The 25472-nt window shown below is 37.4% G+C and overlaps 1 protein-coding gene across 27 annotated transcripts in view; it reads right to left on the minus strand.

The window, feature by feature from the left end:
- The window catches only part of ABI2 (abl interactor 2), a 68578-nt gene that overhangs the window by 40149 nt on the left and 2957 nt on the right, over nucleotides 1–25472 (minus strand). For all 27 annotated transcript variants that reach the window (XM_032692986.1, XM_032693005.1, XM_032692994.1 and 24 more), the window contains exon 2: nucleotides 1011–1178. In XM_032692986.1, coding sequence (XP_032548877.1) covers nucleotides 1011–1178 — 168 coding nt within the window. The remainder of the gene's footprint in view (nucleotides 1–1010; nucleotides 1179–25472) is intronic.

The raw sequence follows: 25472 nt of genomic DNA on the forward strand, positions 1-25472 counted from the left end.
CTTATTTTTGACGTGGTTACATGAGACAACTGAGGCAATCTAATAGCATACTACTAACAAAAGGGAAAATCCTCCCCACCCATTTGTACCTGCTCTGGAATCTGATCCAATCAGAGCCAATCCAGCCCATTAAGCCAGCATAAAATTATTCACTTCTTTCGCTGGTTCAAACCTGTACTAACTTAGCAACCCTTTCAGCACCAGAAAGTCTACTTATCTCCTACCTTGCATGCCTCCTACTTTCAAAAGTTTTTCTATATGCCACAATATCCTTTATTTCAATTTATACTGTCACAAGGAGATCAAGAAACCCTTAGCAGCCAAAATGTATTGGTCAACTAAGACACAAAATATTCAGTAAACAGGAAGTGCTGTTAATTTCTCTTCTAATCCGTCATTGGCTGATAAACATCCACTTCATCATTCATTCTCAGTCCATCCTGGGAGTCAAAATTCTATCATAAATGTGGTAATGGAACATGGGTTCCTGGTTAGAGTAGCTTAGTTTATTGTGGCTCAGGAAAACTGCAAACAATGGCAGGAGTTCTGCAGCCATAAACAAATTGAAACATTAATTTCGCCTTTTGTTCATGTCACTGCAAAGTACATTTTACTAAGAAAAGCCAGGAGCAAACTATTTTTGTCATCTATGCTTTTGTCATTAGATGCCAGTATTACAGCAACAGGAAAAGTAAAAAGATGACAAATAACTGTTTTCTGCCATCTACTTCATATTTTTTAACATAATAATCTGATTTTACTATTAGTGATTTTTCTGTGCTTTTCACTTATGCAGAATGGCTCCCTCTCCAAACAATAAACTAGCTAAGAATACATTTAAGCTGTTATCCTACGTAAAATGCTCACACTGACACTCATCTAAAACCACATAATGAGACCCAATCCCAGAACGAATATGAGAAAAAATGCGTCCTTCTGTTTTAAATGAGACATACTTGGTATGTAATGTCAAAGGCAAAGAGAAAAAAAAATTAGGAAAAAAGTCTCACTTGTGAAATATGGTTGATTGAAGATTCCATGCGTCGAAGTTGGGATGCCTGGATATCCAGCATTTGGAGAACATTGTTGGCCAAAGTGTTGATCAGATAGGCTACGCTTGCTAATGACTGGGTTGTGTAGGCTTTGGTTTCTTCCAGGGCTCGCTGCTTATCTGCTGACTAAAAACAGAAAGAACAGGTTTATTTAGTATAAAGTCTCTCATGCAAAGGTTCTTGGAATGAACTCCTTTTGCCGGTTGTTACAGACAAAAAGCTATATAAGCCGAACTAATTCTAAATAAGTTACTATTTTTCCTCCTTTCTATTCATTCCACAAAAGATTTTAAAAAAATCTTACTCTTAAAACTTTGTGTTTTAAGAGTTTCTATGCTTTATGAAAAGAATTAAGCTCATTTTCTCTTGAAGTCCAACTTTTCATTTTGTATTTTAGTAATTAACTTGAAAAGCTTTGTCTGGGCACAGTATGATGATATTCTCCAACAGAGCACACTTGTAAAACTGCCTTATATTCAGCTATAACGAAGTTAGATAAATGCTATCTCCAGATCCCATTTAAGAACTCATGACTTTTAGCCATCTGAATAGTATGTTTTGTACATAAAAGAGCTCCAAAGTCAGAGACTCCCAAATGAAGGAAGAGAGAGCTCTTTACCTCTACTCTCACATTTATGGCTTATAAACTTACTCTTTCTTCCCTTCTCCCTACCCACACCCTCAGCTCAGCCTGCACATCTCTGCAGCAGGCACACCTACCACCTCACACTTCACAGCCATTCAAAACATTTCTCAATGGCAATAAGAAAAATAACCAGAAGCTCCTCAGTTTTGCTCTGCAGCTGCTGACAATCTATTTATAGAAGCAGAAACTGCTGATTTCCATTAGCACACTGTACATCCAGAACAGCTGAGTATTAGCCAGGATACACCGTATTTTTCATTAACAGCCAAAGTGTTTGAGAACAAAAGGTAAACAGTCTATAATTTTAGATATTATGAGCCTCTGATACGGCTTTTCTGATTAAAGAAGCACAAATACGAATATACATTCAGAGCTAGTCCTTCCACTGATGCAATCTAACAGCTAAACTGAAGTCACCCCCCGTTCAAACCAACAAGGAACTGGTTTCTCAGTGTTCAAACACATCACAGATTTCATAAAACAACAATCCTATAAACTCATGTGGAACTGCTATGAGCACAAATCCCCGTTTGATTGAGAGGTCCAGTTTGTGTATTTGGCTGATAACAACTGTGATTTGCTCTCCATTCCTTTATATAGAGCCCAAAATTCTCTGAGGCAAATTCCAGTCACGTTTGGCACAGCAAAACTGAAGTTTGAACTTTTTTCCCACACACTGAAAGATGAAGAATGTGTTGAAATTTCATATTAAAACGACTATTTGAATCTACTACTGTCGAGCCATTTCACAACAACAAAAATTAGTTAATTACACCATTTTAAAACAATTATGTTTACCCTGAAAACCTTGAACAGGTGAAAACTTGAATGACTCACAGCAACTAGGAAAAAGTCTGGAATACTTACAGAAAAATCTAAAGTTCCCCCGTGGAAATGTAACAATAAATATTAGTTAAAATTTAACTTGAAATGCTAAATTGCGTTTAGTGCAAAATCTGTCTTTTAATTGGAAAAGCAGATTTCCAGAGATAGTATCTTATCACATGCTGCTATGTAACAAGATCCCATTTACACTCCCCATGGACACCAAACTATATTGTTTACAACCGTTGCCGTGCTCACTGATCCTGAATATGTATGTATGAAAATAAAGGCATTTCTGCAAATAAGATAATGGTTTCAAGTGATCAATAAACAAAATTCAAACATAACCCACAGCAGTCTAAGATCTGATACTCTGATCTTCATAACATCAAAATACCAGCCAATATGCTTCATAAGTAACTGCAAGGCAAAGTTATTTCAATTTCCACACCCACAAAAATTCTCCAGTGAAAAATAAAAATATCAATTGGCCCTAATCAAACTGGTAAGACTCTCCACAGTAGTTTCAGTAACCTATGTGCAGAATACTGAATACAAGAGAAACATGTTCTGGTCATGTTCACTATAACAAAAACAAGAACTGCTACTGTGAATAAGTAAGGGTATGAACTAGAGACCTTGAAGCCCTTCAGTTCTCAGAAACATTGCGTTCAGCATGACCAAGCACTAGTAGCAAGCGTTCTCGGTGCCGTGACCTAAATTAAATGCCATGAAACAGACCACTGAGTATCCCTCCATTTTACTTTTTCAGCATCTTTAGCACCTGCACACATAAAATGCCTACCAAAAAAATGGGCTCACAACATCTATTCACACACCACTCTCAGGGAAGCAACGCCTTCAAGTGTTAGATCACTTTGATCTGTACTTTTAAAATGGATATTAAATTTAAGAAAGCAAAGCTACTGTTTGACAAACAAGTCTTCTGCAACACTGCCAACACGGGCAGCATCTCATTCCTAGACCTAACGTATCCATCCACCACGACAGTATTTGTAGGGCTGCATGGTGGATTGAACGCCTAATCTACTTTATAAATAACTTCAGAAACAAATGGTTATTTTAAACTCCAGTCAATTCCATTATCTTCCCTGCCATGCAAACTTGCAAATGCTTGCTCTAGTAAAACTAAGTTGCTGCCACAAAGGAAGAGCAAATCACCTTACTGAATTATGGTTTGAGCAATTAATCATGATATAATGGAGGCTCAGGTTCTACTTTAAGTATCAATACCTGTCAAAGTAGAGGTCCCCAATGCCAACTGCATGCTCCCTTCGCTGTAGTGAATTAAGACCAGGAGGCAAGTCCCAAATGAAAATTATCTGAATAAACCAGATAAATAATAAACCAAATAAACCAAATTATAAGTTTCCCCTCATCCAAACCACTGCATGGCCACAGAAACACAAGGAAGTATACAATCAAGAATAAAGAGGGAAGAACTAATCAGAGTTGTTTGGCTTGTTAGAAAACGAACTAATGTTAGAAAGCAGACATCACTGCAGTTTTGCCAGCCTTCCACTACCTATAATTTTTTTTCACCAGAACTATACACAGTGCCTCATTATGTTCCCCTTAATATTTTTCCATTAACTGTTTCATCTCCATCTCTTAAACTTGCAGCTTTGACTTCTCAGTGTTAACATATTTGAGTATCACAGCTGGATCATCTTCAATGCCTTAAAAAGAAATGTTTGGATCATGTCTTCTGTGCCCAGGTTACAGAATTTCCATGCAGCAGCTTAGCATTTATTCTGTTTATCATTTTTCTCCACACAATGCACACATCAAGTGGTCCATGCTGAGTCACAAGGCAACATCCTTTTCTCCTGCTCTCAGCAGTAAGAGCACCATTTTAACTCACCACAGAGAGCTCATCTGATGCTCCTGCCAGCCCCATATGGAGTGAGGATGGTGTCAGCTACTACTGGGACACGCTACCTCTGCTGCAGCAGGAAGTGGTACCCCAGGCACCCAGACACAGCAGCAGCCACTGCTCTCCCCTGCTCTCCCATGGAGAGCGTTATCTATTTGTGGAACCACCCAGTACTGAAACAGTTGGTTTGCCTCCACCAGAAAACAAAACAAATGATTAATTAGATGGAAATATTTCACAGGATAAATCCAGTCTGAGAGCTACAGCATAGACCACAGTGACTATTCTATACAAAGCTGGAGCTTTTAAGATAACAGGAGAAGATCAAAGTTATTCAAGTCAGCTACAAATGCACAGATTTCATATTCAGTCAGAAAAGGCATGTATTACATTCACAGGGCAACACTGTGTGCTTACTTTCAGACACAGGAGAATTGTCAACAGTTTCTACTTCCACGACAGTCCAACAATGGACACTAAGCCTAACACAGCTCAGGAATAACCACAAATGTTGACCTGAAAACATTTCTCATTTTTTATTAGACTGTATAAACCAAACTGCTAGCATTAGAAAGGATGTGGAATTCAACCTGCACTAAGATGACTGCTTTTCATGTCAGGATGCAGAGCCTAGGCATCACTCTTTCCTCCCACTCTGGAAGTTCTGTTTACACTGCACAATTACATCACCAGATTTCAATAAGAAATGGTCTGGACTGCTGCCTATATAAGATATTCTTTCACTTTAGGAACTAAATGTCTCAATGTTTATTTTCCTGCCTAGGGAAACACAATCATTTGTATTTATATAAGCAATAAAAAAACCAAATTACAAAGAAGAAAAAACTACTGTACAGAGAGTGGGGGGCAGATGAGAGAATAAAACCTGCAGTAAGGTATCCAAAATGTCAAAATAATTTGGTTATATGATCAGCAAAAGGAAATCTTATATGGATAAGGGGCATAAAAGGCAGGGCTAGAAAGAAACCAAGAATTTAAGGCATTCTGCCACCCCAAAGAGGGATCAGCCAAATCATAGTGATAAGGTCTGTTATACCACTATTAAGAACTTGAATACTTTTGTATAGAAAAACAGCTACTAATGGATAGAGAAATTTTTCAAGGAGACAAATGATGGGAGGCAACATGAGCCCTACATTAAAATTTACAGAACATCAACCCAACTAGATGAAATAAGAAATGCTACCAATGCTATCAAATTAGAAGAAAAAGAAAGACTTCAAAGACAGTAACATATTAAAAAAGAAAAATAAGTTTCTTATGAATTGGAAAGAGCTAATAAAGAGAGGTCTGAAAGGAATGAATGAGAGGAATCACTAAAAGCTGCTGGAGGTTTAGTTGGTTATTGCAACTAGGTTTTTCTCTGCTCTAGTTCTAAAAAAAAAAAAAAAGAAACAAACACTTACACAACAAATTCTATTAGATGAACCAAAATGTCTGGACTATGAGTTGAGAAAAAAACCCGTGTTTCTTATTACAGAAAATTAACACAAGTTGTTGCCTTTAATATCAATATGACACCAACAAAAATTCTTCCAAGACTAAATTCAACATTAAGTATTAAAGGGGAGAAAAAAAATAGAGCTTTTCATTCCTGAGGCTACTATCATTCACATCTGTTCAAAAAAGGAGTTCTGAATGGAAAAAATCTCCATTTATACTCAAATCAACTCGTCAGCGTACAACGCATTTATGCAGTAATATTTAGGTATCACAGTGGAAGCTGAGTTTAAACAGTTTGACACTAGACTGAATACACAAAAAGGCGTGTCCAGAATATACTAATCACTTTCCCAAGATATACAGCATCTCTTGCTATTGTTCAAAACAGTACTGTTTAGTGAAACAAAACTCATGTTTAACATATGCGATGAAAAAGTAATAAAATTTAAAAAGTGAGACAGAAGATTAGTTTCATTTAATGAATATAACAGTTGGGGTTTTTGATTACTTTTAACACAAACCCAGGCCATCATTTGTCTGAAGACCAGCTAGCAAACCCCAGCTAGAAGCCCCAAGAACAAAAGCTGCACACTACGGAGTTCAACAAGCTTGCATTATTCAGTACAAAATGTGCCCAACTGAGATACTGATAAAGCACACTTCAGTTTTCCTGTGAAAAATAGATGGAGCTCTTATATCATCCTTTTTCATTTTAATTGTTGCTGAATTCCTTGAAGTTACTGGAAGCCTCATACATAATTAAATATTTTACACACTTTTATTCAACTGCACAGATGGCATTTGCTCAGCCCATCCAAGTGTCTTCTGAGGTCCTTTTGTGAACTACAAAAAATGACTGAGAATAAAACCAATTAATCCAATAATTATGTCAAAATCATACCAAAGAGTTACATAACTGTCAGTGAAAAAAACAACAGTTTTCTGTTTTAACGAACTCGCTCATTAAATACTTACTTGCTAAAGAATATCCCTTACTCCTCTTTCACTACCACAACTGCTCATTCCCAGCATGAAAAACACGTACCATCCAATTCATAAATAGCTGGTCTATAATGCAGGTGAAACAAGCATGAAAAAGCAGAAGTAACCACTGACAGAAGGAAATGAGCTCTCCCAGAGCTCCGGAAAAAAAAATAAGAGCTCTAAGGCACTTATTCTATTCTATAGCACCAGAAAAAACCAAAACTTCCCTTTCGGATGTGCAGAACCACCTATGTATTCCCATTGAACACCGGGAAACTCAGTCTACCTGTTTTTTAGTACAAGCAAAGCTGCACAGTATTTTTTGTTCTCTGACAACTGTAACAGGATAAATTCTACACTATTCATTTCCACCTGTTAACATTTTTCTCTGCATAATTGGTTATTCACATAATTATTGTTGCTATCATTATTCTAGGAAGAGGGAAGGTTAGTTCGATCACTTCATCACCCTACTGAAATGTATACACATTTATTTTAAAATTAAGGAGAGCTGGTAGTCATTGGCCATTTACATGTACTCTGCACCCTGAGCACTATGAATTAATCAAACATTAAGCAACATAAGCAAATATTTTGGACACAAATGGAAAACACTGCTTCACACATACCCTGCCACAAATCCACTGGTAAGTTCTCTGACAGCTTTCTATTATTCTCCATTCAAAAGAATACACAAGCAGCAACACACACTGAGACCACAAAACTGGGGAAGCAACAAGAGTAATGGGACTGGTAATTTGGCATACAACTGAGTGGAAATGGTAGATCTAGACTTCGGAGACAGAATATTTTTACTTCACAATATCTTTAGCATGACCTGATCTGAACACCCAACTATGATTAAAGTAACCTGCTTGAAAACTCTTTGTCCCATCTCTGAAGAATGGAGCACAGCATATTAAGTCTCCTAGGGACAGCATATTAAGTCTCCTACTCTCAGAAGTGACAATATACAATGCAAGAATCAGCACTCAATGAAACTCGAGTTGAGGGTGGACCATCCAGGCAGACAGAGGTTGCAATCAGGCACCTAAACCATCCCATCTTATAAACATCTGTCAAACTGAAAAGTGCTTTCTCCACAATTGTATCCGAAGTCTCTACTCAACATCTACATGAAAGCAATTAACCTGCTGTTCACACAAAGTGCATGTAAAATTTAAACACCTTTAAATGTGAAGCTACTAAAGTAAACTCTTCTGAATACAACTGAAAAGAAATGGGATTAGGACTATTGTCACAGCACTGTGAATTCTATATATCCGAAATCTAATAAATAATGCCACCTTTTGACAAGAGATCACAGTAATATAAGCACAGCAATCAACAAAGCTGTATAAGGAACACTGCCAAACATAATCATTACAGAAGACACTGGCCTCGGAATTAAAAATGCATCAAAAGTATTCACTAGATTTTATAATTCAACAACATTCAAAGAGCAAGTAATAAATGTGATATTTAAAAAAGAAAAGTAATTTCCAACTGCAAGGTTATTCACTTATATGATATATAAGTGTATATAAACTTACTACAGTGCTATAAATAATATTATTCCCATTTTTAGTTAAATTATAATTTAGCTTAATTTATCTGCATGCCAATAGCAAGCACACCAGGTAAGGAATATACTCTTAGTATTCTAATAAAGCCCTTGATATCAGGTTATTCTGTTTTTCCAGATTATTAAAAATCTGTAATGATGCACTAAATGTCACTAGAATTTCTTGATTGCAAATGTGACTTCCTAATTTTTAGGCCATCTGAAATTCAGTATCAATAATCCACTGCAGTCTGTATCAGGTCATTTGCATTAAGTTGCAGCCTTTTGGTTTCACTGCAGTAGATTTATTTAATGTTTTCAGTTCTGTGCTGGGCCTCAAAATGTAGGTTTGATTAACAGCTAGGAAGGCTCCCTTTCAATTAAATATACATGGAACCTAACCTCCTAAATGGAAAAGCAACTTTTAAAAATCCATACTCATTCAGGGTTGCCAGTGAGGGCAAAACTAACCCACTGGTTTGAAATCTATGACAAGAATATCAGTCTACTCCACCCAAGAGAGAAACATAACAAATGATAGCTGAGGACAAGCACAGCTTCCCTGACATCTAATCACTTGCACCACTGTTTTCATGCTGCTTGCATCACTGCAACAAATGTGTCACCTGTTTTCCTTAACCATCACCAGGATCAAACTCAGTATTGATTTCCATACACTTACAAGCACAGCTGACCAGTTTTTACAGCAAATGTCCTGCTCTCACCAAAACTGGCAAGTTCCTGTTCCTTCAAGGTAGAGTCAAAGTCCTGTTTATGCAAAAATAATAAGGCATGCTGCATTCAGACAAACCTACCAGACAAGGTTATAAAAATGCTTGTTTAAAACATCAATAACACAGTTTAAAGTGATATATCACAAGAAGTATCACAAGAACAGCATACTGGCATCCAAATGCATTTATACAGTTAACATGTTATATTAATAGTTACTCATCACTGCTGTACAGCATCAGACGTAGCTCTTACTCGAGAAGGCTTCTCTCACTGCTGCTTCCTATTCCCCTTGTGCATTTAAGATCCTCTTCTCATTCTGTTAAACAATGCAGGTTTCACCTTACTCTGGTAGCTCTTCTGCAGTAACACAGCTGAGAGAACTGGATTGTTTTCTAGTTCCTACAATAACATCATTAGAGTTCCAAACACAAGGGTAATTTTGGTTTTAACACCAGTACAAAATCAACACATTTGTAGCCATAAGAGGGTAGGACAATACAAATGCACTGAATTAAGAACCTCAGAAACAGCAAAGTTTTGCAGGCTTAACTCTGCTATCTCAGGTATCTGCTGTTCACAATTCCTTACTCACCAAGGATGCTTTACTGTGCAGACATTTCACTGAGTGTACAAGTCAAAATTGTTGATTAACTCAATTCAACTCAAATTTAATTTTACAGTTACTTGATAAAAATAAAGCAAGTCATAGCATTTGCAAAAATTACTTTTCAGATGCAAAGTAGCTTTCAGAAGTAAGAACAAACAACAATCGCATAAAAATTACATTCTGCTGTACAAAAAAACCGCTACTTCCACAAACTGTTTTGTCCTTTGCAATACAAGATGAACAGACTTATCTCTCTAAATCTGACAAAATCTACCATTTCTAAGAAAGCTTTCAGCTTCCCAAAATATTATGCAGTCACAGGGGTTTATGTAACATCTGAGTTATTTTCCAACTTTGCCAGTTTCTTCCTTCCACTATAAATTCCCAATTCATTACATAGCAATGACTGAGGTCAACTAATGGTTTCCATTTAGAATCACAGGCACAGTGATCTGTGGCAGTAGAAGCAGATTCTGCTTCCAAGTGTCCACTGCCAGACATCACAAGCTCATAGCAAGAAAAGCTAAGTAGGACACACAGCCATATCCTCACCATCACTGTTTATAACCTCATATCCTACTCTAATCAGTCAGATGACAAATGTAATTGCCAGAGTGTATATACACCCTATGCAGCAAATAGTTCCCAAAAGAGAGACAGGCACGTGTGGAGATAACACCCACATCAGTTACCACAGCAACCCTGCGCTGTGCTGCACAGTCCCATTTCCCTAGGCACTGCAAGGAGTAAGGCAGCCCAAGGAACACAAGCTGCTGGAAAGCCTTTCCTGTGTGTCCACAACAAATATAGTCCTGTTATCCTCAGAATTCTTCCCACATTGTCAAACCAACTAACACAAGTCTTTCAATTGCTATTCACCATCTCTACTTCCTCACATGAGCAAGACCCAAAATTTTACCATATTAGATGTTATTTTACTTTAAATTAACTACCTTTGATAACCGTGGCTAAGAAAAAGCTTTAGAGAAATAAACAGGCATAGCTATCAGGTAACAGAAGTGTGTATTTCAAAGATAGGAGATAGAGGAGAGGGCTTAAACTAACTGGTGGCAGGAATTTGCATAATCACTCTTCATTTTCTAGGAAATAAGGACATTTGGATTACAGAAATTCCTTCACAGTGATCAGTTAACCCTAAATTGAAATTATTCTTTTTAACGCTGCTGCCAATTTGGACATACTGAAAGAAACAAACCGTCTTCAGATACATGCCCACAATCTGACAGAAAAAAAACCAAAAAAATATTTTATTTCATATGAAAAAGTAGAGATCAAAATAAGGAACCTTCATACAACAGCTGCAATATACTATACTCCTCTAGGAGGCAAAAGAACCACTGGCAGCATATCCCAAAACCTAGAGATTTATGCTCAAATTAGCAGAGCCTGTGAGAGCTGCAGTGGCAGCTGATAAGCTCTACAGCACAGAACTAAAAATTCAGAAGGGGTTTTCCTGCATTTCTCCACAAAAAGTTGCCTGATCTCTCCTTCTTTCTTTTTTGCTTTTAAACAAACAGACAGGACAGCTTTCCTTGCCTTATGTGGAACCATCCACAGGCCAAAGCCTCCAGCCCCTCCAATGCTACACCATCGCACATGCCAGAGTCCTATCACCTAAAATGCACGTTTGCATCCCATTACACAATCAGACACTAACATATTCTTGTCTGATTCTGAAAAAAATCACAACTCACAGGTTTTTTTCCTTGCCCTCATTGGAAAAGCGTGTCAGAAAAGAGGGCAGAAGCAGGCAGCAGGTCAATTTGTTCTTGATATCTATGTTCATCCTGCTGAAAGCTGACCTCTGTTCTAAAACCCATCTGCTGATGGTGGCGGTAACACTCAATAATACCCAACCATTACTGAACCCAGGATGAAGACTAACTAAACAAACTATCATGATCAACAAAGAAAGTGAAAGAAAGCTAGTAGAAGTTCACTCTGAAATCTGAAAATCAAAACCAGAGCCTTCTCATTCGACAGATGTATTCCCTATATGCCTTGAGAGCAGCATTTGCTCGCTTTCTGGCAAAGAATGTTTTCACAACCTTTTGCTCCTGTTACCATAGCACTGGACAAAACACAGTATTGGAAAAGTGAGAATGGGATTCTGGCCTCTTATGTAGAGACTGTTAGCCAACCCTAGATCTCTGTTCTGCACCCCTTGAGCAACTAGAGAACATTTTAGAAATATAAAAGTCATGTCCTCGAGAGGAGTCTCAACCTAATTCCCAGTCTAATTCTAGGCTGCTAGAAATAAGGTTTTTTTCAGAACCCTTCATGTTCATGTTTGTAGTAGAGTTGTCAACACATAAAAAACCAGAAAGTTCATGAGGCTCTTCATTTTAACTAGACTCAAACTTTGCTATGCTGCTACGATTTAAAAATCTCAGAAAATAAGCTGAAAAATCAACCCTTTTCTGCAGGCACTGTAACTAGTAGTTATTCTTTTTCCCAGTTTAACAAGCAGTTTTGGTCCATTTACTTCAAAATTAGAAGTAAACCTTCTGTCAATTGCTATGTAGCTCAAGAACAGCAAGCCAAGTTGCTATATTCAACCTGCAGCATGTAACTTAACAACACAGCATCAAGTATTCTGTAATTATTTCCAGCAAGATCTGTATTTTACACACACATTTTCCTAAGCATGACCTACACTCACACTAAGTGCTGTGCTTCTTACCAAGAAAGACTATCCATGCAAGTGGTAACTTAACTTTTTAAAGCAACACAAGGCCATTTTACATGCATAAAAGGATGTGCATTTAATTTCCCATATTAACTGCACTGCAACTGTAACAGTCATCTCCACACAATTTAAACACCACTTCTTTCTGCAAATTACCAAGTTATTTCTTTAAGAATTAACAAGTATCACACCGAGGTATAAAGAACAGTATGCCTGATAACCAAATCCAACTTTGGCAAGTTTTTCTCCAAATACAATAATTTTTACATTCCTAGACTGTATTTGTGCTGGAGGTCACTGAGCCATTTTGGAATTTCTCTTTAACAATATGAAGAGTTTTCTGTCTGGTAAAGAAAAAGCCAGAACTTGAAACACAAACTGCCAGCAATAAAGGGCTTCTCGCTGAACTACAAAGGCCCATTGTTCAGAACAGCAATCAGGATGAGCTTGAAGAGACTGTATTTTTCTGAAAATTCCTTCAGAACAATATCAGAATTTCATACAGTGAATGTTTACAACTGTCGTCTTAAAGCAAAGCACTGGCACTGCCTGACAGCCAAAATAATGAAACTGAACCTCCCAGCAGAAGCTCTGTACACAGTTGTTTTCACTCTTCCACACAAAGTAAGTAGATTATGTACCAAATACCTTCTTTGAATCAAAAGACAGGAGGTTAATAAACTTAAATGAACATGAGTAACTCCAGGAGAATAACTGCAATATCAAACAAGAGTCTCTCTGTCTAAAAAGTTCAGGTTCCTTTGATCTAACATTTAAATGTCAGCTGAAGACAACACTTAACTCCAACTGGCGCAAAAAACACACAAAATTACATCTTTAGAGTCTTTGAAAAACACAACTTCAGCAATATCTCAGCCAATATACAGGAGACAAATCTCTGTGCAGGACCTTACAGAAGCAGAAGCCAAGGTTACAGTTCTATCAGCATATCTTCAAAGAATCAAGTTATTTGGGATCCAACAGAAGACAGAGCTCTATAAACTTGGAAGCAATTCTAAAATGAAAAATAAGCACAATGGCACAAGAAGTTCTACAAAGTCTCTCCCAAAAAAGCTGGTTATCACAAAAGCTGAAATGGTGCTTCAGAAAAGGCAGATGAATGAATCAGACAAGGCTGCTGAAAGCAGTACAGAGCATCTGCAACATCCCGAAATTAACAGCTGCCCATCTTTGCACGTGCATTAACGATGTTCCAGACCTCAGCTTTCCCTAAAGAACTTTTTGAACCACAAAAGCACCTGCAGGGACTATTTTAATATTATTTCACCAAAACACGCACATATTTTTTCATGTGTCTATTTGTCTAATGTGAACCACATTTTCACCAGGCCCTTCTGCATTTGTTCAGATACTGATTTCTGCTCTTACTGGTGCTGTTCTGCCCAAGACCTTTATAAATATCCCTTAGTCTGTCCTACATCAACCATGATGTATTTTTTTAAAAGCGAGGAAACACCTTTTTTTTTCTCTCCCATATTTATAGAACTTTTTAATAAGTATTTCCAATATTTATAGAATGGTAAGAATTCAAATTGGAAAGACAAGACACCATCTGTCACAGATATCTTGGCAGAAGCTAAAAATGTACTGCTATTTTTCCCCGACGACAGCCACATCCTGAGTAGCCCAGTAAAATTTAAGCTCAGAACTTTCATGAAGTAAATTAATCCTTTATTATCCTCACCTAATAAAATTCCCTTTTCAGATGCAACAGCCTTAAAAGTCAATTTTTACAAACAATTTTCAAAGAAAAGTCATATACAGACTACAGTTGTCTCAAATAGGGAAAACGTTTCCTTCCTGCTATACAATCTAAATTAGGCGACAAATATTTCAGGAAAAGAGTAACCACAGTCCTGCAGTTCAGAATCATCTGTTCTCCATCATACTGTTCTCCACCTAGGCCAAATTTCATCATCTCCAACTATAAGCAGCAACAAGCTCTATGCATTCTGGTAACTCTCACAATGTCAAGAGGTCTCAGCCACATCACTAGGGCTGCACATGTTACATCAGTGGTGAAGGCAGCCTGTCCCACCAGCACACTTGCAGCCACACACACCCCTGTAAGCACTACAGTGCAATGGAGTGGCTACTCACATCATGCTTAGATAATGTAACAGTGTTATATCAAACTCACAGAAATCAAGGATTATAGGATAAAAACTGAAGGTGACACTGCAAACTTGTGAAAGCAAGCACGACTCCTCTCACAGCAGTTTTGTGCTGTGTTACAGGGTATGAAGAATCACCATGACTGTGTTTACATTCATCATAATTATGACACAGAATGAGAATCTCAAACTTCACTTATTCACCCAGTTTCAATGTTCTTGTTCTGACAATTCTGAGCTCTTCGTTGTCACAACAACAGAAACATTAGAGAAGTGCAACAAAAATAAGACTTCAAATGCTAAATGGTTTTTCTATGTCACAAAAGGTTCTCTTGCCTTGCTTTTTTTTTTTAATATGAATTATTTTTTCAAGTTGTCTTAACAGATTGTTACAACTGGATATTCAGTAAGTTGCATACCATCAGAAAAAAAAAGGGCTTTCTCTATACCTTCATGAATTAAAAGTGCTGCACAAACGAGCTTTTCATTTGACAAGACATGTTTAAGTAATATCACCTCTCTACCCATCTATTCATGGCAATAAATAAAACTATCCTGGAAAGGAGAGTTTCACAACATAAAACAACAGAGGTTTTAAGACAGAGAGGCAGTGAGAAAGCAGGAATTTTCAAGCTGCTTTTCAGACAAGCAATTCTCTCCTTTAATAAGAATGATCTGCCAACTGCATGATCTCTAATCCTCCACCTTCCTACACATAGGCAATGGGCTTCTTTTGCAACACTCACCATCTTCCCATCATTTCACTCAACAGTGTGTCCCTACAACTCAGGAAATACCACTTATTCTCCCCCCACATTTACCCAAAGAAGAACATGCAAACAGTTCTCAAAGGTCTCTGTTCAGAGCCTTAAGAGCATGTGGAATCCAGACCAAGAGGTTCTGGAAAATAAACTCCTTCCACTGTTTGTACACAAACCCCTGAATTTTAAAGTATGAGATCCAGAGATGACGTTACAGAAGAGTTGTGTTATTAAAACCAACAGAATTGGGTATAAGAAGCTCAAACTGTGATTTGGTTTGTGCAGAGGCACCTATCTGTTCAGAGCACACACAAAAAAATGCAGTTTGACAAACTAACACAATATATCCAAACAAAAAAACCCTGAATAATCCTTGCATTTCAATCTCCTCAGCTTAACATCTCCATCTCCAAAATAAGGTAAGTAGCACAAATAATTTTCAGAATTTTGGCCTTTCAGAGCTGCCCTTGGAGTTTCACTGAGTGTAGCATTTACTATGGGGTAATGCCAAGAGGCCTGAAAACTAAGGTCAAATCAGTTCACCACAGTAAGACTATCATTTCTCTCCATTAGAAAAGAAAAAAAAAAAAAAGGCATTTTTGGGCTCCTTTATGAAAGGGGGAATTGCAGTCACACCCATAAAGTTATACTGCAGTAGACTCCCAAACCAAACTTCAGATCTAAAACTGGGGCTTTATCTCTAGAACAGCTTTCTTCCTCAAATGATAAAACACATCACACTGCTTATGGAAAAAGACAGGTCCACAGAAACTCCTACTGCTGCCTGTATCATTATACAGCCTCAAGGGTGGCACAGGAAATGGAAGAAAATGTTGGTTGGCTTAGTGGGTTTTTTAATATAATTAATTTAGAAATAATTTCCTTAAGTATGTTTTTAATTTTTAAGATATTGTGTCACACTGAAAACCTGATTTGAGATTATACATTGAATATTAAAAAAAAGAGCATGTGGCAAATAAATCTCTCGTTCTTCTCTGGGTCCTTAACACAAGATACAACTGAAAAAAGACTAGAAAATTTCATGGAAGGTGAAATGCAAGGAATATATTAACCTTTGTTCATCATAAGAAAACACGGCAAACTCCCCTTTATAGTACTTTATAGTACGAGTGGATTTTTGGCACTGTATTTCCCACGTGTTCACGTAATGAAAAAAATCTTCTTTTATATATGTATAAATGGTTAAATAAATTATAACTCTGCATTAATTATCTATCTGTTGATCAAATGAGACAAATCATAAGAGCCTGTCTTGCATAATGCATACAATTTATAAACTTTACCTAAATAAGGGGTCTTAATATGCTACAAACATTTGTATCAGGCTCATCACAGTGAAGAGTTCTGTTTCCAAGGACCTGCATTTGGTGCACAGATGACCATAAAAATGAGAAAAACAAAAATTAAATGCTTACCCCTCCCTCTTTCCCCAATCATCAAAACTCAATTTGCCCTATTGCATTTGTATTACATATTTAATTACTGACTATAATAAATGTAAAGACTGCATACATATTTAGGAAATATAAGATTGAAATTTTAAGCAGATCATAAAATGGTAATGATTTACAATAATTCTATTAAATCATCCCATCAAGTGATTATAGAAGTGTTCTCAATTTGGAGATGATTTAAATTAATTATTATCACCACCAGACAACTATAATAGCAATTCAGAGTCTATTGGTAACTTTCTACCTTCTATTATCCAAACTGATTAATTATACAGATGCACATACAGTCAGAAATAATTTCCTCTTTCTTTCAGGAAAGGACTGCTCTTATGCCAATGGACTCAGAACTTGATAAAAAAGGCTGTAAAATCAACACCCTCACTAGTTTAGGCTGACTACATACTACTGTGATCCAGAGTTTCTGCATGCTCAATCATCCTGCCCCTTCAGAGACAAAGTCACTTCATGGGCATCACATCCCTAAGGACACAAACACAAGTAAGCCTAAATCTCAGAAGGTAATTTCTGAGATCACTAACACGTGAATAAAGTGAGAAAACTGAGAAGTATATCAGAAAACATTGCACACTGCTTTAGCATAAATAATAAATAAATGTAATGTCACAGTTTTATGCTTCTCTACAACTCCATTCACTCCCAGTTCTCTAGTTATTAGTCATGGTGGAAAAATCCCATTAATTTCACTATCACCATTTCAGCACTCACATATATACTCCTTCATATAAAAATCTTTAGCCCTCTTTCCCACAAATGAAATTTATCTAGATCTTACTTAATTGACATGAGTAACTTGACATTTAATTCCCTCTCCTTGGAAGGCCAAAGCAACACCAATTTGTGCAGAAAGCACTTCAAAGGAGACAAGATATATGGTGTTCAGGATACAGAAAATACGGTATTAAATAGAAGTAATATCCCCAATAACCCAGTGAAATTAATTACAGTGAACAATACAAAATACTACATGTAACAGACATAAAACTCCAACATGGGAGAAATGCAAGGCAAAAACATACAAAAGCAAAAGATAAAACTGCTTATATTCTCGTTATTTATTTTAAATTTCTAGCCTTTTCAGAATACCATTAAACCCTTAGCCATGAGCCTTAGCTCATAGCAATAATTCCATAGATTATATTAAGTAGCATTACCTCTCAAACTAAATTTAGTATCCCCGTGCTTTACCCAGAAGAGTGGCAAACCAGTGTACATAGTTCATACTTTTCACATTATTTGCATAATCTTATAATTCAATTTCTGTCCACAATAACAACCCCTCTTTGGAGCTCCTGCTCACATGGGCATTTTTCAATCTCTCTGAAGTCTGTCATCCACCTCAGACTCCTCTTCTGCTGTTAGCGGTGAAGGGGATAAGAGGCAGGCTTTTGTTTTTACTATTTCTCTTTTTTTCATATATTTATAGTGAAAATTACTGTGAGTTTTCCATAATGGCAGGATATCTTTAGTATTCTATTAAATGAGTTTTTCTACTTTTGGCTAAATATTTTTGGTTTGCCCCACACCCCCCCCTCCAGATAGAAAAATATATGCTGACTGATTCAAGATAGCCATTTAATTTGGGATATTTAACATTTTTACACTCTCCAGAAATGGCAGCAGATCTCTGGTTTTTACCCAATAAAAAGCAGATAGACAACAAATGCTGCACCCGGAAGCAAACACTCTGCCTCACATATAAAGCTATAGACAAGTTATATAAAGTTGCCACCTAGTTAAAAAATTAAAAGTGAATTACAGATGTCACAACACCCAACGCTGCTCAAATTTACAGTTTAAAAGGACACACTTGGAAAATAACTGAGAATATGCACTGTATATTCAGTGAACACATAATATTTAATGATTATTATTAAAGCAAATCAAGACAAATCAGTGTGGTTTGAATTCATACTAGACTACTCACTAATAAATGGCTTTGTATGTCTTGTTTGTTAGACAGACTAAAATTTTCTGTATGAAAAGAGATCAGACTTAAGAATATTATTTCAGCTATGTCTGTATATTCCTGTCTGGCAAAACCAGCAGCATCAAAAACAGACTTTGTTTTTTTCATAAGACAGACAAGCACTAATTCCGTTTTCAAAAGTCATGTATTACCTAAAAGTTATCAGTCATGACCCTTTATGTTCAACAAGTGTCAGCCCCTACTGCTCTCAGTTTTCACCAGGACAGCACAAACACACCTGACATTTTCACTACTGACCTTCAGGCCCAAAGAGCAGCACTGCTGCTGCAAAGAAGCTTGAAATAACCAAGTTTGACACCCGTTACCTTGATGGACTTCTCACTTACCTTAAAATTGTCAATCTAAAAGTTAACTGCTCTCAGCAGGGATGGTCCCACTGCTTCCATACTTCACTCCCTCCTCCTCCCTTACTTCACGCTCCCACCAACCCTAAGCAAAGCAATGATGCTGCTCTTGTCCCAGTTAGTTTTCTGCTGGTTTAGCTGAATGAGCTCACGAATGATCAGACGAGCCTGACGCAGGGATACAGTTTAGAACCCAAAGCAGAAAGATCTTACATCGGCTCAGCAATCTTGTCCCTAAACAGCAGCAAAGCCTAACACATGCAGCTTTTGAGAGGAACTGCTTTAATTTCTAACCACCTTACATTCCAAAGGTTTATAGGTGGGTACCAGGAATAATTTACACACTTAGCAACTTTAAATGCAAGTTTTCAAGTCTAAAAGAGGCAGCCTTCTTCAGGATGGTTCAGCAGGCAGCCCATTCAATCTCAACTCTTCAACACTGCACCATTTAAAATTGAACAGAATTAAAATACTTTTGGTAACAATGGCATGCTGGTTGCAAAGAGTATCTTCGAACAAAAGAATTTCAGGCTTCCCTAAAATCTGTTAATAGTATCAGTGGGAAGAACAATAGCCATCATCTTATCTTCTATGAGTCTAGTTTTAAAAACCTGATCTGTAGTATAAATCACCTTTGACAAAACAGCAGCCAGCTCAAAAAATAGACAAAAGACCCTGAAGTTATCACCAAGAATTTATGCAGACTTCATATATATGATAGCAATAAATTCACAACAAAGTTACAAAATGCCCTAATAAAAACCCTTGCATTCACCTAGAAGAGTTTTTAACTTTAAGAAAAAAATACCAAATTTATGAGTTGGCACAAAACTAGCTTTGGCTCTGTGTATAATCAACACACACACAGGCTACAAAACCCCCAAACCAAGCAGTATTTGTTCCTCATCCTGCATTCCACTGAGCATAAAACAAGTTCACTACCATAAGACTAAGCCAATAATACGGCAAGCACCTATATTTCAAACTGAAATACCATTAAGAATAGATATTACAATGACATCTACTGGGAACTAAGCTACAGGAAAATGGAATACCACATCCAGAATCTACACTTCAGAGCACACCACTATAAATTTGGCAGAGCAACTTACTCATTGCACCTGGGAAACAGAAAATTCAGATTTCTCACTGAAACAGGCACAACTCATTTGCAAGAACATATTAGTCCATTCACTTCAAGAAAGAATTGCCAGCCTAACCTGTGAGAACCCTGAGAATAGGAAATGTTCCTAAATTCACTGTACTGTGACTACATGCTTCATCTACTGACATGGAGAGTTTGGCTTCATAAAGTAGCCCAATGACTAAAATTCCAGGTACAGCTATCCAACAAAATTTACAGAACTTAGATTACTAAGCAAGAGGTCAATTTCAGGTGTGTAATTAAGTGTGAAAACACAGTATTCGAAAAAAAAAAGGGCCAGCAGACTCTAGACATAGACACTACTGAAAATTTGCTGCAAACATGATACTTAAATCAATGTTTTCATCAAGAAAATATTCTGCTGAATACAACAGAGTAAGATTTCACTTGCTTAAAGCACTGACTGGAGAAGCTCTTGCTTTACAAGGGGCACCACTTCCTGCCTTAAAACCTACAGCATTAAGCCACAAAGATTAATGACTGTAAATGCAAGTAAAACATAAGCAAAGGAAAATAAATGTTAGAGAGCTGATTAACTGTAGGATACAGAAGCTTGCTACTCTGCATTACAATTCTTGATCAATACAATTCAATAACTACCATTTGAAAATTAACTAGAGAAGGGAACAACTAGAATGCCACTTGGAACTAACAATTAGTGTTTCAACACTTACTTTATATTAGCAATACCTGCATACTTACAAATTTTATTTTCACACCTATACATCAGTATTACCATCAGCAACTTCCACTAATAAAATGGCTCATGCTTTTTCCATATCCACTCATTAGAGAATCAATCCTGCCCTTCCTGAACTCCAGGTTGAACTTCTGGCACTATTTGAATGCATTAAATTAGCTTTCCTGGCAAAACACGGTGCGGTTAATGAAAAGGAAAAGTAGATTGGTTGAGTGATAAATCCTTCACCAACTTTGTCAGCATCATTGTCTTAAAAGGAAATTCTATATCTAGATTATCCTCACTAAACTTACCAAACCTAACAACAAGCCACTGTGAACCTTCAGAATCAGAAAAGAGACACGCAATTACAACTTATGCAATCATTTTAATATAGTTACACTCCAACAGGTATATATTGTGACTGAACTACTACCATGGAATTTACTTTCAGAAAATTAGATCAAAGACATAAAACCAACACACTTTAACTACTTTTTTTTTAAATATTGTAAAAAATATTGAAAACAAACTTGGTGTCCCTTCAGAAAACTTTTCTTTTTATATACCCTGACAATGCATGGGAGACTATCTCCTTCAAGCAACAGTATCTGACAACCTTTCCTTAAATTATCAGGTCCTTAAAGCTTAGACACTTGGAGATACAGTAAATAAACAGAAGGAGGAAAAGAACCAAAAATTTTCATTAGTATTATTACTGGTTCCTTACAATAGCACCAGAGTCCACCATCCAATTCCTTCCCCCTTCTACCTTAGTGGAGAAAAGAGGACTGTGAAAACACTTGCAGGCTGAACGTGCACCAGAGGCGAGACACTGCAAGACTTTCACTTAGCCAGCTACTTCAAATTTGCAGAACACATCACTTCTCGAAATCAAAAGAACAGTGGCTGCATACAGCCTTAGGAATCGCTAAGCTGTCTCCTCTTCACTATTGGAATTTAGTGACGGTGACAAACACAAGTGAACATTAACCCAAACTGAGCGTATTGAAGTAATATCCCCTCAGGCACACGTTCTGAGTTTACATGGCAAGGTTTTGGTAGCGGGGTGGCTGCAGGAGTAGCCTCTCTGAGGCGAGATCAGGAGCTGCCCCCATGTCAGACAGACAGAGCCAGTTCAAAGCCAGCTCCAAAACAGACCCACTGCTGGCCAAAGCTGAGCCAGTCAGCAATGCTGGTGGTGCCTCTGTGATAATATATTTAAGAACGAGTAAAAAACACTGTGAAGCAGCTGTGACAGAGGAGTGAGAAAAATGTGAGAGAAACAACCCTAACAGACACCAAGGTCAGAGAAGGAGGAAGGGGAGGAGGTGTTTCCACGCACTGGAGCAGACTCCCCTGCAGCCCATGGAGAAGGCCATGGTGACACAAGCTGCCCCTCTGCAGTCCATGGAGGACCACGGAGGTGCAGAGATCCACCCGCAGCCCATGCCAGGGCAGGTGGATATGCTCTGAAAGAAGCTGCAGCCTATGCACAGCCCACATCAGAGCAAGCTTCTGGCAGGACCTGTGGTCTGCGGAGAGAAGTCCAGGCAGGAACAGGTTTTTGGGCTGCGGGGACCCATGCTGGAGCAGTCTGTTCCTGCAGGACTGTTGGGAAGAACCCATGCTGGAGCGGTTCTTGAAAAACTGCAGCCCACGGTAAGGACCTGCTTTGGACCACCTGAAGGACTGTATCCCACGGGAGGGACCCCACATTGCAGCAGGGGGAAGACTGTGAGAAGGAAAGAGCAGCAGAGATAAAGTGTTGTGAACTACAGAATCCCTCATTACCTGTCCCCCTGCACCACTCAGGAGGAGAAGGTGAAATGAAGGAGTGAAGTTGAACCTGGGAAGAGGGGAGGGCTGGGGGAAGGTGGTTTTAGTTTTGTTTCTCAGTGTCCTGCTTTTTACTTTCTAATTGGCAGTGAATGAAATTAATACATCCCAAGTCAAATCTGATTTGCCCATGACAGTAATTCAGGAGCGACCTCCCTGTCCTTATCTCAACCCATGAGCCTTCTTTCATCTTACTTTCTCCTGTTGTTTTGATGAGGACTGAGAGAACAGCTTGATGGGTAATCTGACAGTCAAGGTTAACCTACCACTGCATACTATTTCAAATTTAAAATAATGTGATTTTTATGAAGTCCTACCAAAGCCTGGTGGACCAGACATATCCATTTATTAATTCCTTGCACTTAGGAGTAAGATACTACAGCATATTGTCCATGTATTCATTACCACTGTTTTCCTGGCTTCACAGTTTTTTTAAAGAGTTCCATCTTGTCAGCATCTTTCTCAACTTTTGGACTAATATTCACTGGAGCTAATCAATACCCACTTTCATGTCTGCAGAACAAGTGTTCCATCACTGCTAAGATTAATCATCCCTTCACTAAAGCTGGATTACAAAATAAACAAGTTTAAGGAACAGAAAAGGTGAAAACAACTTTCCTCCAATACTCACATTTCGAGTAATTAAATAAATTTTACAAATCTAACTCAGTTGCCTTTGTTAGGTGATACATATTCTCAGTAAAGAGAACAGAGATCATTCTTAAACTTGTTTATAAACCATAATACCTGCAATCCCCTATATACTTACACAAGGTATATACTGGTACCAGTCACTACAAGCCACTCCACAGAAATTTCCCATTACTAAAGCTGTAACCACTAAACTGCCATTTGTAAAGGATCACCATTCTTGTAATTTAAAACTAATACGCTAATAGATGCCTCATTCTCTTGTCCAGCCTACTGGAAGATGCTTTCAAATCTACAGCTACTTGGTTTTGCCTGTAAGATCTAAGTAAAATCAACAGGTACGTGGAAAACAACTATGAAACTCATTGATCTACGGACTCCAGTAAAATTACTGAGAAAAGGTAGTTTTCACTTTTATGTCTATTTAAATAAAGCTATCTGCAGGAATGAAAGCAGGTCATTTCTAGTAATAAGTAAAATGGATTATTCTTATTATTAAGAACAGGAATAAAAATCACCTTCCTATCCTTCCCCTCACAGACACCAGAAGAGTGTTTTCTGTATATAAAATGCAATACAGTCAAGGTAACCTGAAGACTGTGAAGAGAGGAAAATCAGAAGCTCCCTCTTCCTTTTCAGTCTCTAGAGCTGACAAATAAAGCATAATAATCTTGAAAAACTAAGAAATACAGACCCTTTTAGAAGAATCTGGACAACACAGCACACAAAATTGCTATGCTCCTGAAAGCTGGGCAGGGCACAGAGGCTTGGCTTTTCACTCAGTTCTGCAAGTTAACTGTGGTGGTGGGACCTCCCCACACCTCAAATTTGCTCTTGCTAGATGCTTACTGGTTGAAATGCCTCCATCTGTTAATTTTTTCTGTCTCTTTCAACAAAGAGTTACAGACACAAGCATTCAGTTACTCTAGAAAGCTCCATGCAATGCACAAAATGAAAAGCTCGTTTTTTAAAAGAGTGATGATAATGAGAAACAAACAAAAGATTATTCCAGAACAGATTTATACAGGACAAGCTCAAAGAAACTGAATGGGCCAAGACAGTGTTGGAATTTATGTTAGTATAGCAGTAACATGATGTGTAAATCACAGAATTGCATGGTCTTGTTACTTATACTATCATAAGTAGAAATTTTCTTTACAATACCCCTGAACAAAATGAAGCAGGAATATGAAAATTTTGTAAACACAGCACACTGTCCAGTATAACTATTCTCTGTTTTCTATGAAAGTCTACATAAATCAATGTAGACTGCAAATATTAAGTACATCAGATAATCGAATTCTACAGAACTACTCTGTTGCACAGTTTACACTGAGATTGAACTTGGTAACAGAGGACACAGCACTAGTACTTAAAGCATTGAATAGACAGTATAAAACTTAACCTGTGATTGACTTTATGTCAGATACCACACAAAATCCTCCTAAATAAAAACGTGCACCTTCCCTTTCTCTCTAAGAAGCAGTATGACATAGAAATAACTGTAGGATTTCTCCAAGCTATTAGAAATAAGACCTTCTCAGTAAGAAAAGTTATTTCATTTCTGTAATAAGACACACAGATGAAAGTGAGCCATTTATGCTTCAAACTGAATTATTTTTATCACCACAATCACAGAAAATAATTAAACTAATTGCTGTAATATGTAAGTTGACATCATACTTTATTTTTTTATTCTATTGATTTATTTTCTTATTTGAGTAGTGTCTCTTGAAAAATACATCACCTTACTCGGTAAGTGATTGGCTGGAGGGCTGGGAGACTGACTTGACCAGTGGGAAATTTTAAAACAGAGAACCATTGGTGAAGAAAAACACATGAAAAAACTTTTTTTGCCCAAACAGGAGCCTTTTGTCTTTCATTGCTGCAGGTCTATGTATCTCCATACAATTTTAAGCTGATGTGTTCTG

The sequence above is a fragment of the Chiroxiphia lanceolata genome, chromosome 7 (assembly GCF_009829145.1).
Source record: "Chiroxiphia lanceolata isolate bChiLan1 chromosome 7, bChiLan1.pri, whole genome shotgun sequence".
In the NCBI taxonomy this organism is placed as follows: Eukaryota; Metazoa; Chordata; class Aves; order Passeriformes; family Pipridae; genus Chiroxiphia; species Chiroxiphia lanceolata.